This window comes from Fukomys damarensis, unplaced genomic scaffold, assembly GCF_012274545.1.
Source record: "Fukomys damarensis isolate Sample0158 unplaced genomic scaffold, DMR_v1.0_HiC HiC_scaffold_25, whole genome shotgun sequence".
NCBI classification, from domain to species: Eukaryota; Metazoa; Chordata; class Mammalia; order Rodentia; family Bathyergidae; genus Fukomys; species Fukomys damarensis.
The window spans coordinates 17382433-17399556 of NW_022900937.1; the positions used below are offsets into that span (position 1 = coordinate 17382433).

The 17124-nt window shown below is 34.5% G+C and overlaps 1 protein-coding gene across 6 annotated transcripts in view; it reads right to left on the reverse strand.

Moving 5' to 3' along the window:
* The window catches only part of Dennd4a (DENN domain containing 4A), a 102496-nt gene that overhangs the window by 75144 nt on the left and 10228 nt on the right, over positions 1-17124 (reverse strand). For all 6 annotated transcript variants that reach the window (XM_010643264.2, XM_010643263.3, XM_010643262.3 and 3 more), the window contains exons 4-7: positions 5493-5562; positions 4357-4526; positions 3229-3467; positions 533-599 (exon numbers count right to left, since the gene is read on the reverse strand). In XM_010643264.2, coding sequence (XP_010641566.1) covers positions 533-599; positions 3229-3467; positions 4357-4526; positions 5493-5562 — 546 coding nt within the window. The remainder of the gene's footprint in view (positions 1-532; positions 600-3228; positions 3468-4356; positions 4527-5492; positions 5563-17124) is intronic.

Sequence of the window (17124 nt, forward strand, 5' to 3'; positions counted from 1 at the left end):
AAAAAAAAAAAAAAAAAGCCCACAGGCCTGCCTCAAATTTATATTATCAAGGGCACAAATAAATGAAAACAAAAGAGGAAAGATGCATTTAAGTTGGAAGACACACAGAAACTAACTTATATTCATTTTAAACTTCCTTATCACATCACAGACATGGGCATTCCTTCCTCCATGCAATATATGGAAACATACAGCTTTTCCTCATGTCCATTCTAATATATTTAACTCAGTAAATGATTGCCAAAGGCATAAACTTTCAAATACCTACAATCAATTTTGTCCCTTTCTGTGAGTTCAAAATGTCTACTTCTATGTACTTTTTTAAACTTTTCAACCTTTTCTCTAAACGAAAAACTTAAGCTTTCCAGGAGAAAATTAATAAAACAAGAAGGGCCCAAACTCCCAACATAAAATAGCATCTGGTTCTCTTTAAATCTCAATAGATTTTTTTCCCCATTTAAAATTGTTATTATGTTACATTTTGACAGATCAGTTAATAATTCATATGGCCCTTATAGCAAGAAAGTCTTACCTGAACTAAAATCCGTGGTCTCTGAGGAGATGGAAAAGGAACTTTATGCATAAAATGAGAAATATGCCTTAAAAAAAACACAAAATCTCAATTGATTCCAAAGTGAACACCATATACTATAAAAGTTAATATATCATCAGAAATGAAAGTGAAGTCAAAACCTTCTCTATGTAAGTCTAAACTCTATTACTCTGAAAACCAACACCCTTGCCTATTAAAGTTTATCTGTGAAAGCCTAATAATTTTGCACATTAACAGCTGCTCACACTCAATGTTTGTGTTATTGATCCCTCTCAAAAGCCATTTGAACTTTTCTATGGAGGTAATAAACAATATACTATACAATATATAATGATGTAAACATTACCAAAACAGTTTATTCTTAGTCAATTGCTCATATTTTGGAAGCGATTCAACACTGAAGGTTCTCTAGAAAAATAAGAATTTAAATGCTTCAAAATCATAAACTTTCTATTAACAGGTTTAAAATAGTATTACTAATTTTGTAATTTTTTTCTCAGACTAAAATGGATAATAAGCTAGATCAAGCTGGGCATGGTGGTGTATACCTGAAATCCCAACACTCCAGGAGGCTGGGGCAGGAGGTTCCTAAGTTTGGGCCCCACCTAGGGAACTTAGTGAGACCCTATCTCAAAATAAAAAAGGAAAAAAGTGGGGTGGTGGGGATATAGTCCACTACAAAGGCTCTTGGTTCAATTCCCATTACTCAAAACAAAACAAAACAAACAAAGCAAAGGTAAATCAATGGGTTTTGTTTTGAATATTAGAAAAAAGGCAATCATAATAAAAAAAAATTTTCTGTTTTTAGAAATAAGCTGTTCTCTTTCTGTATTATTTTTCTTTTCAACATTATTTCAAAATCATCTTGTTTTTAGCCATGAGGTTATTTCCACTGGATTAAGCTGGAAGATAAATTTATTAATTTACAAACATGTTTTAAGTATTTACTATTTACAAGATATTGCTGGATATGGCAGGAAATGCAAAACAAAGGTATAAAGGTACCAGTGTCTACCATTAAGGTATTCACAATTTGGGGAAAAAAAAGATAAGAGGAATGAATACCACAGGACACATATCTGCCTGAATTATCTGAAACAGACAGAAAAGCAGAAATCAAAGGGTTACCCACAGACCACTAAACATTTCCAAGACCCATTCAGGGAGGATCTATAAGGTCAAAACTATTTTCATGATGATACTGACACCATTTGCCTTTTTCACTGTGTTGACAATTGTGCAGATGGCACAGAATCATTGTGGATAAAACTGCTGGGACCTCACTGGGAAACAAGGCAGTGGCACCAAAAGTTGAATTCTTCAGTACTATACAAGTATAATAAAAGAAACGCCAAGTTTCACTTAAGAATGTCTTTGAAGCAGTAAATATTAATCTTATTAAATCTTTATTCTGTGGTATACATTTTAAAAAATACTCTGTCAAGGAGTTTATAAATCATAAACTTTTGAGGACAGTTTCTCAACTATAATATGTAACTTTGTTTTATTTATAATTACATTATTTCAAAAATATTATAAGAAAAGGAGAAAGAACATAATGTTTAAAGATCATATCAAACTAATGTATTTCGATTAGTCTGTTACATAAATTCTTATTTAAAAAAATACTCTGTGAGATAGAAAGGGAAATATGCATAAAGAACTTCCATTAGTATTAGTATGATGGTTGTCTTGATTGCGAAAAAGCACTTAACCAACCGAGTTGTAAGCGAATTAGCTGGTATTTTCCCCCCTAGAATGTCACTTTTGTTTCAAAGACAACTGACCAATTAAGATTATACAGTGTTGGGTGTTCAGAAACTATTTTCCATGATTTTGAAAATGAATAGTGAGCCTGATGATTCACAGAAAATAAGCTGCAGTCCATTTTACTAATAATTGATTCAAACATTTATATGAAAAATACCAATTTTGTCATCATGAACCTAGTAACTCCCTAACACTCAAAAACTTCTGAGACAGGTGGTGATATTAACAAATGTGTCTGCTTTACACTGATGATGACATGCATCTACATTTGAAGTACTTAGTTAACAAGTATTTTCCAAATAACCAATGAATGATGCCACAAAATCATTCATGAGTAAAAGTTCCACAAAAAAAGTTAAACAGACCAACAAATTTAGTAACAACATTTCAGCTAGGAATGAAGGCACATGCCTATAATCACAGCACTCTTGGAGGCTGAGGCAAGAGTATCACAAGTTTGAATCCTGTGTTCACAACTACACAACTCAGACCCTGTCTCAAAATAAAATATAAGAAGGGGGCCCTATACAAAGGACCTGGGTTAAATCCTCAGTATTGGCAGGGGAGTCATGTGGGGGTGGTATTGTTTCAGCATTTCTCCAGATTAGGATCTCTAAACTTCTTAAGAATATTTAAAAAGCCTCAAAACGTTTATTCAAAACAAGTCATTTCAAATTAAGTCAAAATGTTTATTTATTGTTACAAATAAAATTATTCAAAATAACAAGACTACAAGTAAAACAGTAAAATATTACTTGAATGAATACATTAAATGAAATGATCAAACTTTTTTTCACATAATTAAGAAATTCAATTTCCACATGAAATTTACTCAATTATTAGTACAAATTTATCACATAATGAAAAGGTCTGCCAAATTTTACACCAAGAAACTTCTTACTTACTTCTCAATTGGAAGGACATGAGGTCCAGAGATGGAATAACGATACAAAAAAGTCAAAAACTTCCTGAATGCATCAAAAAAAGGCCAGTGAGAGAGAAGACAGATGCATTTGTTAGTGTGAATTGTTTTGGAACTATCAGACTTCCCATCTAACAGTGATAAGCCTAAAAGAAGTCTCTGTTTTTCTGTGAGATTCTCCTCAGGATATGGTTCATAAAACTGAATAGCAGCACCATAGACCTGTAAAAGAAGTAATGTAGTTAATAAATATACTTTGTATCAGTCAATGGGTGCTCACTATGGAACAGGCAAGGTTCCAAGGTCTAGAAACACAGTGATCAACAGGTATCACTCTTGCATTTTTTGATGTATTTAAAAACTATATAGTAATATTCTCAAGTGTCCACACTGCTGAATAAAAGGTGTTTTAATTAAATTACTTTTTGTGTGTGTATATGATGCTGGGGATCATAGCCAGGGCCTCACACACAGAGACAAGCACTCTACCACTGAGTTATATCCTCAGCCCCTAAATTGTATTTTAAAAAATAAAAAGTAAAAGCATCCATACCAATACTCTCTATAAGAAAATTTTTGGTCAAAAATTATGTAGTAGAAAGAGGGACAGAATTTTAGATAAGGAAATACAAATTCCAACCTTTGGGTAATTTACTGAATTTCACTGGACTTCAATTTCCCAATATATAAAATGAGGATTAAAAAAAAATTAGAAACAAAATGAGGATGTTAGACATCATTTCCAAGGTCCCTTCCAAGATGGTTATGGGTTCAATCTGTACCATCACTACAAAAAAAAGTCCATGATTCTAAATCATATTTAATAATGTTTTTATATTATTTTCAAAGCTTTTTAACCACAGTAAACAAACTAATGAAGAATTAACATTTGATGAAAATCTTTCATGGTATTCACAGAAAAAGTAGGAGGCTGTGTCAGAATGAAAATTCTCTTGTTTTATGTCTCTAGATATAGTTATTTAAATCAAATGGAAGAAGTATGATTCAATTTAGGCAGTTATTTTAACTTACTTTTGCTTGTATTACATGTAAGTTAAAACTTAAAATATACAAGAAATGTGCAGATACCATTTGTTGAAATACACAGTACCTTTTCTGCTGAGGCTCCAGTTAACACAAATGTAGAAAATACAGGCAGTGGGTATTTGCTATTTGATGGCCAACATTCAATAGTTGCACCCATTGGTAAACAAAACAGAGGAACAGATTCTGGTAATGAGAATGATTCATAATCTTCTTGAGGGTATCTACACATTAGACCTATAAAACAATGATATTAGGTTGATCACCTCTTGAATAAGGCTGATCATATTAAAGAATAAAATGCTTTATTAGTTCACAAATTTGGAAAGCCAAAAACTGTAAAACTGCTCATCAAAGAACTTTGAATTTTTTAGGATTCATATAGATTTTAATTTTCAAACATTATAACAGTATTAATTTAACTGCTTATTTATCAAGTTTCATTCAAAAGCTAATGCTAAGAAGACAAAGAGAATTTTCTAAAAACATATACTTTCCCCTAAAAATTCAGTTTATGGTCACACTATATTAAAATATATTTTTAAAAATTTCAACATGATTATTTGCATATATCTATTTCATTGGCTCTCGGTAACTTTTCCCTCAAGGGGCTTTATACAGTAAAATACATACTGTACATATCTAAGTTCTAGAGCAAAAACCAGAAAATCATTCATAAAGCTAGCAGAGTTACATATTTAAAACACTGTCACAGCAGTATCGACACAAGCTCAGCTTCTAAATGACCCCAGATTATATGAAGACAGAGTTTCAAGTAACCTATTATTTCATGTTAGGTAAATGAATCTTTAAAATACTCCAGTTGGGCATGGTGATGGAAGCCAAATCCCAGTGCTCAGGAGGCTGAGGCAGGAGGATCGCTGTGAGTTCAAGATCAGCCTGGGCTACATAGTGAGTTCCAGGTCAGTATCAACTACATAGTGAGAACCCTGTCTCAGAAAAGAAAAGAGCAAAAAATAAATAAATGAATAAATAAATAAAATAAAGGCTTTAAAAAACCCTGCCTTTTTTTTTTCAAATTAATAATCCATGCAAAAATATATGGATTAAAACAAAACTGATAATCAAAGGAGCGGGGTTGGATGATACTAATATGTCACAGTAAGGTTTGTTTCTTTACTGAACTTTACTGAATCCCATAATATTTTATATATAAAGTATTTCCTGAGAAATTACACTTACCAGCTTTGTAAGATATAGTGTTGGTCTTCGCCACTGATTTTTTATAACATAAGTACACTGCGGATCCCCACTGAATTAAAAAAAGAAAAATAACACTTAATTTTAAAAGGCAATAACTTGATAAAAATAGAATCTCTCTAAGTTCTCCAGTATATATTATCTAAGATGCAGTAGCAGAATTTTCTCCTCTAGCTATTTTCAATTTTTTATTTTGTAGTATTTTATTGGAATCATCGCCTACTTTTCTTTCAGAAGTAAAATTTAACACTGTTTTCTCCTTGCAATAGTAAAAACATAAAAGCTGATTTTAAAAAAGATGATACAATTTTTAAGTCTGAACCTTGAACAGAAATGATACATATTCATGTGTGTATTTTCCTTTTGATTCTAAAACCCCTTCCAGAGGGTGCCATATTTTTCTGAAGCCTTAAGCCAAACTCAAGAACGGTAATACCATTTTCATATTTTCCATCCTTTCCAAACCAGGCTTAAAGAATGCCTTTACAGTCAGCCGTGGCAGTGCTAATCTGTACTCCCAGCACTCTGTGACACTGACACAGGAAGATCACAAGCCTAGTCTGGGCAACTTAGTGACCTGCCAAGACCCTGTCTCAAAATAATGGGGACATAGCTAAGTGTGAAGGCTCCAGGTTCAAGCCCCTTACTACAGGGGAAATGCCTTAACAATATCTGTGATGATGTCAAGTCTAAGAGTTGATTGCTAGGAGGCACCATGCTCTCCTGCTTCTTCCCCATCAAATCTCTGGCCACTCCTAAGACTCCTTTGTAGAACTTTTTCTCTTTTCCAGGTCATTAAAAAGACTCTTCTCTCTACTTTCTTTAAGTGATACTCATCCAGTTATACAGTTTTAAATAATAGCCACTCGCTGAAGAATCTCAAGTTTCTAGTCCCAGCTACAAAACCCCATCACCAGTGCCACCAAGCGTAGACTCACATTCAACTGCCTCCTCTGCCACTTGGACTTCTATGTTTAACCTCACTGTCAATGACCATAATACAGGTCCGGTCCTTCTTACACCTGCTCTTCCTCTAAGTATTTCCCACCTTGGGAAATGACTCAGTTATTTCTCAGGAGCCAATTTACTTTTCTGTCTCAAACGTCATATCCTATCCTTCTACAGAACCTATCAGCTCTATATTCAAAATCCACCTTGGATCTGACCACTTTCTTGATCAAAGAATCACCATTTTTCACTCAGACTACAGCTACAGCCTCTGAACAGTCTCTCAGCTTCTAGTCTTGTCCTTCAATAGTTTATTTTTCACAGCCAGAGGGAGCCTATTAAGATGTAAATCAGGGCCAGGAATTTAACTCAGTGGTTCCGCTGTCTGCCTTGCAAGCTCAAGGTCCTGAGTTCAACCCCAGTACCAAAAAAAAAAAAAAAAAATGTAAATCAGCAAATGTCTCTCTTAAAGATAGGGTTTGATAGGGTTTCCTATCAAATAGGAACAAAATTGCATCTCTTTACAGTAGATCATAGAGTCCTATATAATCTGATGTGTTTCATCAAATTCTGCAAACTTACCACCTGTCTTGGTTCAAACATACTGAAGCACACATTGATACCATGACCTTTACACTGTTTCCTGTGCCCATTCTCTCGTTTATTTAGGTCTTTGATCAAATTTCTCTTCCTCAGAGAAGCATTCCTAGCCTAAACAGCACAGGGATCACTCCACCATCTCTATTATTCTAATTAGGAGCATCACTCTGTTACTACAAGCTATGTTTGTTTGACTCATGGAGAGTAGGGGTTTAGTAAATCTTACTAAATACGTAAATGTGTTTGAAATACAAATAAATTAGCTTTATGAAATAAATATTCGTCATATAAGCCATGCAAACAAAAAAGGGCAAGGTCACTGATAATTAAAACCAGTATATAATGTTGTTATCACAATTCCATGATAGTTCTATGACTCCACTATTCTGGATTGCTATAATCTCCCAAATGATCTTCCTCCTTCTACTTGTGTTTCCTTCTACAATTTTGTTGTTTTAAAAATATTTCTATATGCTAATTTGCTGTAGTTATACTAGTTTATCTTAGTTCACTGAAAAGAAAGTTTTGTGTTATTACCTGTTTCTTGTTGTAAGAATATTTTTGGTTTATGTCTTGTACGCTGAGTAACTACTTTGAAGATAACAATACACAGATAATAACTACTGTTATTCTCTTATTTTGTTATACAATTTTATTTTTTCACAAAATAAAAAAAATGCAATTTAAAAAAACCAAAGTGCCACAGCATGTCATTGTTCTGTTCAAAACTTCAATCTCATTCAGAATAAAAGCAAAAATCTTTACAATCACCTATAAGTCTTATATAATCAGCTAAGTCTTATATAATCAGCTCATTCACATGCCAGGAATACCTATTCCGTGAGGCCTTCCGGAAAGTTTTCCTTCTATTTAAAGCACTCTTTACCCATGATATCTGAACAGTTTACTCCCTGACTTCAAATACTGCCTTCAATTAAGGGCCCACTACAACACATTCTCCAGTATCCTCATTCCATTTTATGCTACTCTAGCTTTTTTTTATGACAGCATTTATCACTTTTTTTTTTTTTTTTTTTTTTTTTTTTTTTTACAGGTTTTTTCTTTTTTTTTTTTTTTTTTTTTTTTTTTGGTACTGGAGACTGAACTCGAGTCCTTGTGCTTGTGAGGCAGGCGGAACCACTGAGCTAAATCCCCAGTCCCCAGCATTTATCACTTTCAAACCTACTTTAAAACTTGTTTATGATCTATTACTACCTCTTTCCCTCTACCCTGAAAAGCTCTACGTTCTATATTATCATTAGTACTTAAAACAGTGCCTGGCATTAGGGCTTTAAGAATTTGCTATGCCGAGTGTGGTACGGCATGCCTGTAACCCTACCACTCAGAGGCTGAAGTAGGAGGATTGACCATGAGTTCAAGGCCAGCCTGAGCTACATAGTGAGTTGAAAGCCAGCCTGAACTACAAAGTGAGACTCTGTCTCAAAAAACCAAACCAAACCAAACCAAACCAAAACAAAACAAAAAAACCCAAAAAGAATTTGCTGACTAAATGAATCTTGGGGCAGAGGTTTGCAGGCAGGGGGAAAGGCAAGGAGAAAAGGCCGATAGTAGGAGCATGCTTGTCTTCTAAAAGCCACAGTGGCAATGTGAGCAGAGAAGGGTACCAGTGATGGAAAGGTGGAGGTCAGATTACATAGAGCCTTGCAGAATGTTCCAGGAACTGACAGCCGCTGGAGGGCTCGGAGGAGAAGACCCGGCATTATCTGACTCCCAGGATAAAGTCACTCTGAATGTCATGCTGACAGAGGGGGAGGCAAAGGAGGAACCAAGATCAGTTAGATGGCTACTAAAAAAGGTAACTTTAAAATGATGGTGTAAAAAAAAAAAGAGAAAATGAAAAAATGGAAATAAAGTGTTTGTAAATGGGGAAGGGAGGAGGGAGTGAAGGGAGGGCAGGGAAGAGGGGAAAAATGAGAACCAAGACCTGTCATGTAAAGGTACAAGATCCCAACAATGAATGTAACTGCACTGTATACCTAAAATGTACCAATAAACTCAATTTAAAAAAATGATGGTGGCTTGGATGAGGGTGTTAGCAGTAAGGAATGATGACAAGAGGTTAGGATCTAGACATTCCGAAAATAGGGACAATACTGATATACTATTTCATTAGATAAGTATGAGAATGAAGGAAGACAACTTTTCTTTAAATAGCTACTTTTATTTTTAGTTGACACGTGGTAATTATACCTGTTTATGGGGTAGAGAGCTATATTTGAAAACATCTATAAAATGTGTAATGGTCAGTTTCAGATATGTATCATTTTTGTGTGAGGAATATGCCAAATCCTCTATACCAGCTATTTTGAAATATGTAATTGTTGTGAACCATGGTTATTCTTTTGTATTGCAGAACATTAGTAAGTTATTTTTCCTATCCAACTGTACTCTTGCACCCAATAATGCCAAGGTGTTAAGAGGGGAAGAGGTGTAAGAGGGTGTTAATGGAAAGAGTGAAGTTCAACACAGGGAAGACTGAATAAAGTAGACTGTGGGGTGAAAGAATTCAGGGGCTTGGGGGGGCAGTACTAGGCCTTCACACTGATCTACATCGCAGCCTATCATCATCATCGTCGCCGTCATCGTCGTCATCATCATCATTTTGAGAATCTCAATAAATTGCCCAGGCTTGACAAGTTCAATCTTAGATACATTAAATTTGAAACTTCTGTGCTCGCTTCAGCAGCACATATAGTAAAATTTGAAACTTCTATTAGAAATCCAAATGAACCATGAAATGGAACTAAGAAGAGAAGTCTGAAATGGATATGGAAGTTACCACATGGGATACAGGTAGTTACAGATACACTAACATAGCATGCTTCCTCAGCCCTTTTAAGTCTCAATACAAATGATTATCAGAAAGCCATTCCTTCAGCACCTTGTATACGATAGTAAACACCCATCCACTCTGCACAGTCCTCCTTGCCTACTATGTAGAAGGTGTTTAATAAATATATTTAATGAATGAATGCGAGAGGATATGTTTTTGTATACAGGACAGAGTACCTACATAAACAAATACATGAAGGGGAGACTGAGAACAAATACAGACAGAAATAGTTTTAAGGACTGGGGATTTAGTTCAATGGCACCGTCTCTTGCTTCTCAAGCACAAGGTCTTGAGTTCAAACCCTGGTACCAAAAACAAAAACAAAAAACCACAAATATTAAGAGAATTCTATAACAAACACCCATGTACTTGCCACCAAGATTCAATAAATGCTAAGTCTGTCACATTTACTTCAGATATTTAATGTATAAGGAAATAAAAATTACAAGTTTAAAGTCCCATCTTTTATTCCCTTTCCTCCTAACTACTTAGTCTGAATCTAGTGTACTTCCTTTTCATGCACTTTTAAAATTTCTACTAAACAAATACATACTGTATATGTGTATATGTATAATTATTGTGTGCTTAACTCTAGGTAACGATGATACAACTGAATATATCCTTTTGAAATTTCCTTTTTTTATTCATCAGTATGTTTTTTGAGAGTTTGCAAAAGTTGTCATAATGCAATTTCTCCATCTTAACTGGATGTCAAGCATTCTACTGATGAATAAACCAGTATATCCATTCCCTTACTGAGGACACTTAAGTCTTTCCACTACACATGCCCTTTTTTGGCTGTTCTGAACAATGCTGTAATAACTTAGCTCCTCACTTAGAACTTTTCCTTGCTTTCTTACACAGAGTAAAACATTTTAGCAAAGATAAGCTCATTAGAATCATCATATGGATATTAAGTATATGACCTTAGACACTATTAAGATTTATGGAAACGTTTAATCCTGACACTGCTATAAACTTTTTAAAATTCCTAATATCTGCTTTTTAACTTTTCTGATTCTCTTTTGCATCAGGCTATACTTATTTTTTGTTATTGTTGGTGTACCCATTTCTTACAAGCCTTTTTTCCTTTATGCCTTCTTCTGCCATTTAAATGTTCTAATATGCTTTGAGTATAAGAGTAAGTACACTGAAGCCAGGTGTAGTGATGAGCATCCATAATCCTAGTATTCAGGGGGCTGAAGCAGGAGGATTGCTGCAAGCTCAGGCCAGTCTGGGGTACATAGTGAGTTTAAGGTCAATCTGAAATACATAACGAGACCCTGTCTCAAAAAACAAAACAAACAAAACCCAAAATAACAAAAAGAGTAAATAAACTAAAGAAGAGGTGTTTTTTGGGTTTTTTGTTGTTGTTGTTGTTTTTGTTTTTTGAGACAGGGTCTCACTGTGTAGTTGAGACTGACCTGGAAATCACTACGTAGCCCAGGCTGGTCTTGAACTCACAGTGATCCTCCTGCCTCAGCCTCCTGAGTTCTGGGGAGGTACTTCTAAAAGACTCACGAGTGTAAGCTTTTAAGGTCTGGACTTAATACCTAAACTGAATATTCAGAAGGCTTTTTTTTTTTTGCTTCTCATGTAAACATTTCATAAATTAAATGAGAACTGTACTTACTAAAGTCATTTCTGAATAGTAGTAAATTATATATCTGCATAAGGACCCATGACAAGTAGTCACTTAAAAAGGTAAGATCTACAGAGAATATAGACAAATAATATAACGATTTTCAAATAAGAAGTCAGGTATTTGAATAAGAGTAAGTTTCTTTCTTTGGTTTCTCTGATACTTAGCTCACACATTTAATAAAGCTCTCAATTATGTATTCTTAAAAATATGAACAGGGCTGAGGATGTAGTTCAGTTCTAGAGTACTTGCTTCGCATGTGTGAAGCCCTACGATTAACCACCAGTAGTGACTCCTCTAAAACAAAACAACCCTCATGAACAGCAATCAGAAAAGATACCACTGTAAGATCATTTTTTCTTTTATCAAGAAAAGAACATCTCCTAAAATTAAAAATGTTATTCTTCCAAACTGAAGTGCTAAAAGCATGAAGTGGTCAAACTAAGAGAGACTAATATTCAAATATCTATCTTATTTATATAACACAGCATTCAGAAAACAGAATGTTTATGCACTTGCAAATATCTGAACAAAAGGCAAAGTTTAGCTAGAAAACCTTAACTAATGAGATCTAGAAATGGTTTTAATGATAATGTCAATTACTTTCAGTCAAAATGAACACATCTACAAAACAATGGAAAACTCACAAATGAGAAAATGTCAAGTATCTGTAAGTCTATATATCCTTGCTGAAATATCTGATTAAATTTAATTATGTTGTGTTAATCTGGAGTCACGTAACGGAAGAGTTCAAAAAGCACTGTTTGCCAGGTGTGGGGGCATGTTCCTGTAGTCCTAGCTATTAGGAGGTTGAGGCAAGAGGAGTGCAAGTTAGAGGCCAGCCTGGGAGACTCGGTGACACTCCAAGAGTCTGTCTCACAACCACCACCACCACCACCTACACCTAGAGAGTACTTGCCTAGCTTGTGCAAGGCCTTTGGTTCTATCTCCAGGACTGGAAAACAAAAACTATTCTAGTCATCACTACCACCATCACATATGGCCTTTTAAACTGTTTAAACAAATACTGCTACTGCCTTAAAATTGCAGATTTTGCTTACAGGAAATGTCTCATTGTGTTTTCACATTAACCATGGGAAGGACACATTGATGGCTAACACCTACACACTGCTTGTTTATATCCACTGGGATATGGCCCTAAATTGATTTAATCATCACAATAACGTAAGGTACATGCTACTATTATCTTTATTTTACAATCATTAAACAAAGACAGAGAGTTTAAATTACTTACCCAAAGTCACATAGTCAGTAGGTGTTAGAAATAGTGCTTAAACATCGACACAGTGACTAGAATTTGTTCTGAATCACTAGGCTATAATGATTGCAACCACTACACAGTACAAATCTACTCTGCTCTCTTTGAGTGGGTTAAAGATAGATTCAGAGTTCCAAATTTTGTCTTGAATCTAGCCGCATTCAATACATCCCTGTTTTCCTCTTTTAGCTTTTTCTAAACTTTCAGTTTATCTCATATTGTTAGCTTGAGAGGCTAAATAGTACTTTTAAAAATCCACTTCCCATGAAAACTTAACAAATGATAAGATGTGTGCAAAGTAGATCTTAGCAAAGTATTAATTTAAATGATTATAATACGACAATGTACATATCTACTCTAGTGTTATTAAGAGGCTGAATTTGGCCAGATGTGATGGTACCTCTTATCCCAGCAATCTGCGTGACTGAGACAGGAGGAGGGGCAGTCTGGGCAACTTACTGACTTAGCAAGATGCTCTCTCAAAATAAAAAAATGTTTTAAAGGCATAGGGATTTTATCTTAACGTGAGGCCTTAGGTTCAATCATTTTAATCACCAAAGAAAAGTGTATTTGAAAATTGTGATTAAAAAACCAATTATAGACCAAAGTGAAGAAAAAAACACTTTAAAAATGTATTGGGAAGAATATAAACTGGTTAAATCTTGCAGTGTATATAAAAAGTAAACAGCTGGGTATGGCAGCACATGCCTATAACCCCAGTATTAATGGGAGGCTGAGGAAGAAGGATGGCAAGTTCAAGGGCAGCCTGAGTAACTTACCAAGACAATAAGATAAAGTTTTAAGAATAATAAAGTAAAATGAAATACATATACTTTGATCCAGAAATTTTAGGACACACAAAGAAAGAAGCAACACAGTACAATGTTTAGGAGTTTGATTCCACACTTCTATATCTCATTATCTGAATCTTGCTTTATTTATTGAAGGTACAGCTGTAAGAAAATAACCACCTCTTCAACTCTCAAATTTCCTTTTCTATAACAGCAAGGAAAAATAACTACTAAGGGTGTTTGGGGGGAATTAACTGAGTCAATGGACGCTCAGAGAAGTGCACAGTAATGAGTTCAATAAATGCAACTTATTTAACGGTGGACTTAGTTGTAACAACAGCTTGATTTTAATATAAAAAATCAGAACCTACACTACCTATCTATAGTAGAATATGTTCTACAGTAGAACATGGAACAAATAAATTATGGTGCACCCACTAATGCAGTAATATTCATTCAAAACTGTTATATACAGTAATCTGCTCTTATCTACACTTTTACTTTTTGCATTACAGTTACCTGTAGTCAACTATTATCCAAAAATATTAAATGGAAAACTCACAATAAATAATTCATTCTTTTTTTTTGCAGAGCTAGAGATCCAACCAAGGGCCTGATATACAGTAGACACTCTACCACTGATCTATACCCACATCCCAACTCATAAATTTAAATTCATAATTTTATAAATTTATAATTCATATATATAATCTTATGATTTAAAATTGATAATTTTAAGCTGCATAGTGCTCTGACTAATCTGATTAAGTCTTGCTCTACCCCTCCTGAGACATGAATCATCCTTCTGTCCAGCATATTCCTGCTGAATATGTTACCGATTCATTAGTCATTTAGTAGCAATTGCAGTGCCTGTATTCAAGTAACCCTTATTTTACTTAAATAATGGTCCCAAGGTGTGAGAGTACTGGTGCTAGCAATTTAGAGAATATTAAAACTGTTCTATTTTACTATTAGCTATTAATGTTAACCTCTTACTGAGACTTATTTAAAAATGAAACTTTGCCATAAGTGTGTATGTATAGCAAAAAACATAGTATATATAGGGTCCAATACTATCAATGGTTTCAGACATTTACTGAGTGTCTTGGAATATATCTCCTATAGATAAGGGGGGAAATACTGCATACATTAAAAGATGCCCATATTGATTTCCATAGAGGTTGCACCAGTCTGCACTCCCACCAACAATGGAGAAGGGTTCCTTTCTCCCTACAACCCCACCAACATTTGTTATTGTGTGATTTCTTGATAGCAGCCATTCTTTGTGGGGTGAGGTGGAATCTCAGTGCTGTTTTCATCTGCATCTCTTGAATGACCAGTCATGTGGAACACTTTTTCATATATTTACTTGCTGCTTTTACTTCTTTGTCTGAGAAATGCCTGTTCATTTCAGATGCCCATTTTTGAATTGGGTCTTTATATTTGGGGGGGGCTGATTGTTTTGAGTTCTTTATATATTCTAGTCCTTTGTCTGAGGAGCAGGTGGTAAAAATTTTTTCCCACATTGTAGGTTGTCTTTTAGTTCTGTTGATGATTTCTTTTGCAGTGCAGAAGCTTTTTAATAAGATAAGATCCCAGTTGTTGATTCTTTATGCTAGTTCCTGTGCTACTGAGGATTTGTTCATAAAGTCTTCTCCTATGCCAATGTCTTCAAGAGCTGGGACTAGAGGTTCCATTTGACCCAGCCATACCTCTGCTGGGTATCTTTCCAAAAGAATTAAAAGAATCATAACACAGTGATATATGCGCAACTATGTTTATAGCAGCAGTTTGTAATAGCTAAAGCTTGGAAACAGCCCATTTGCCCATTAGTTGAAAACTGGATAAAGAAGATGTGGTTTTTCTACAAAACGGAATACTACTCAGCCATAAAGAATGAGAAATTAGATTCATTCATAGGAAAATGGATACATTTTGAGGATATACTCCTAAGTGAAATAAATAAGTCACACATGCGTAAATACCAAATAGTTTCTCTGGTGTGAAAAACTATAATAGTACACAAGATGCTAATAAGATAATAAACAATGTGAAATAGGAAGAAAAGGGCTAAAGGTATAGGGAAAGTGGGAAGGGTAGGGGAAAGGGAATAAGGGAAAAGAAAAAAATATGAGAAAATGTAAATGGGGAGGGGAAGAGTGAGTGAAGGGAGGGCAGGGACAAGGGGAAAAAATGAGAACCGAGACCGGTCATGTAAAGGTACAAGATGCCAATAATGAATGTAACTGCACTGTATACCTAAAATGTACCAATAAACTCAATAAAAAGAAAAAAGAAAAGATGCCCATCCTCCACTGTAATCAGAGACACGTAAGTTAAAATTTAGAGTGATTTCTTACTTATCAGAGTCAATTCATAAAAAGTCAGTAAGTGGGGACAACCAATGCTAGTGAGGTGCAGGAACCAGGAAATTCACACACACGTTCTTACACACTATAGCTGCTTGGAATACAAGCTGACTCTAACCTATAAGCATCTTTCAAAATGTATAGCATAGCCATGGACCATCAGTTTTATCTGCAATTATTTACTCTTCCACCAACATTCTAATAAAAATGCAAAGAAAAAGGCACAGGATTAGACAAAGCAGCATTATTAGTAAAGGGAAAAACTAGAAATAACTTGCATTGATCAGCCTGCTTTGGTATTTTCTGGAATACCATGGAAACATTAAAATAATTAAATAGTTACATAAAGTAGTACAGATGAATAGTTTAAAAATGACTGTATCAGAATATATAGAAATTTCTAATATTTGAAAGATAAAGGATAAATTTATTATATTTACTCTACATTATGTACACACTAAAAGGTCTGGAAGAACAAAACAACATTGGTCTCTGGCAAAGATGGGCCCTTTACCTTCTATTTCATAGATGTAAAAAAACAGCTGTTTAAATTGAAATCAGCAATAAAGGAACAAAGACAAAGAAGACAATTACAGACTTTAACTTTTACTAAAAGTGAGTTGGAAAGCCATTAAAGTTTTAAACAAAGCAGTGTTAAGATCTGATTTACCTTTTAAAAGGATCCCTCTTGCTGCTATTATTAAGAATAGCTGATAGAGAGCAGAAATGGAAACAATGATCCCTTAGATCAAGCACCAACAAACTGTATGGCTTGCCTGCATTTGAAATAAGGCTTATTTTCATATGCCTCAACTAAAAATGTTCTTTTAAACTGAGACACAGTATCTGTGCATATTTATGGAATACAGTGAGATAATTCAGTACATGTATGTAATGTATAATGACTAAGACTAGTTTTTGCACTTTAAGGGCTGTTAAAAAGAAAAAAAAAATGAACAGGGGACAGAAACTACTATATATGGCTTGCTAAGTTTAATTTATTATCTCGCCTTCGAGAGAAAAAATTGTCTGGCTCCCCAGTATGAAGACTATTACAATAATCCCGTTAAGAGATTGCTATGGCTTTGACTAGAGTTGTGGCAACTAAGTAGTTCAAAGTGGTCTGGTTCA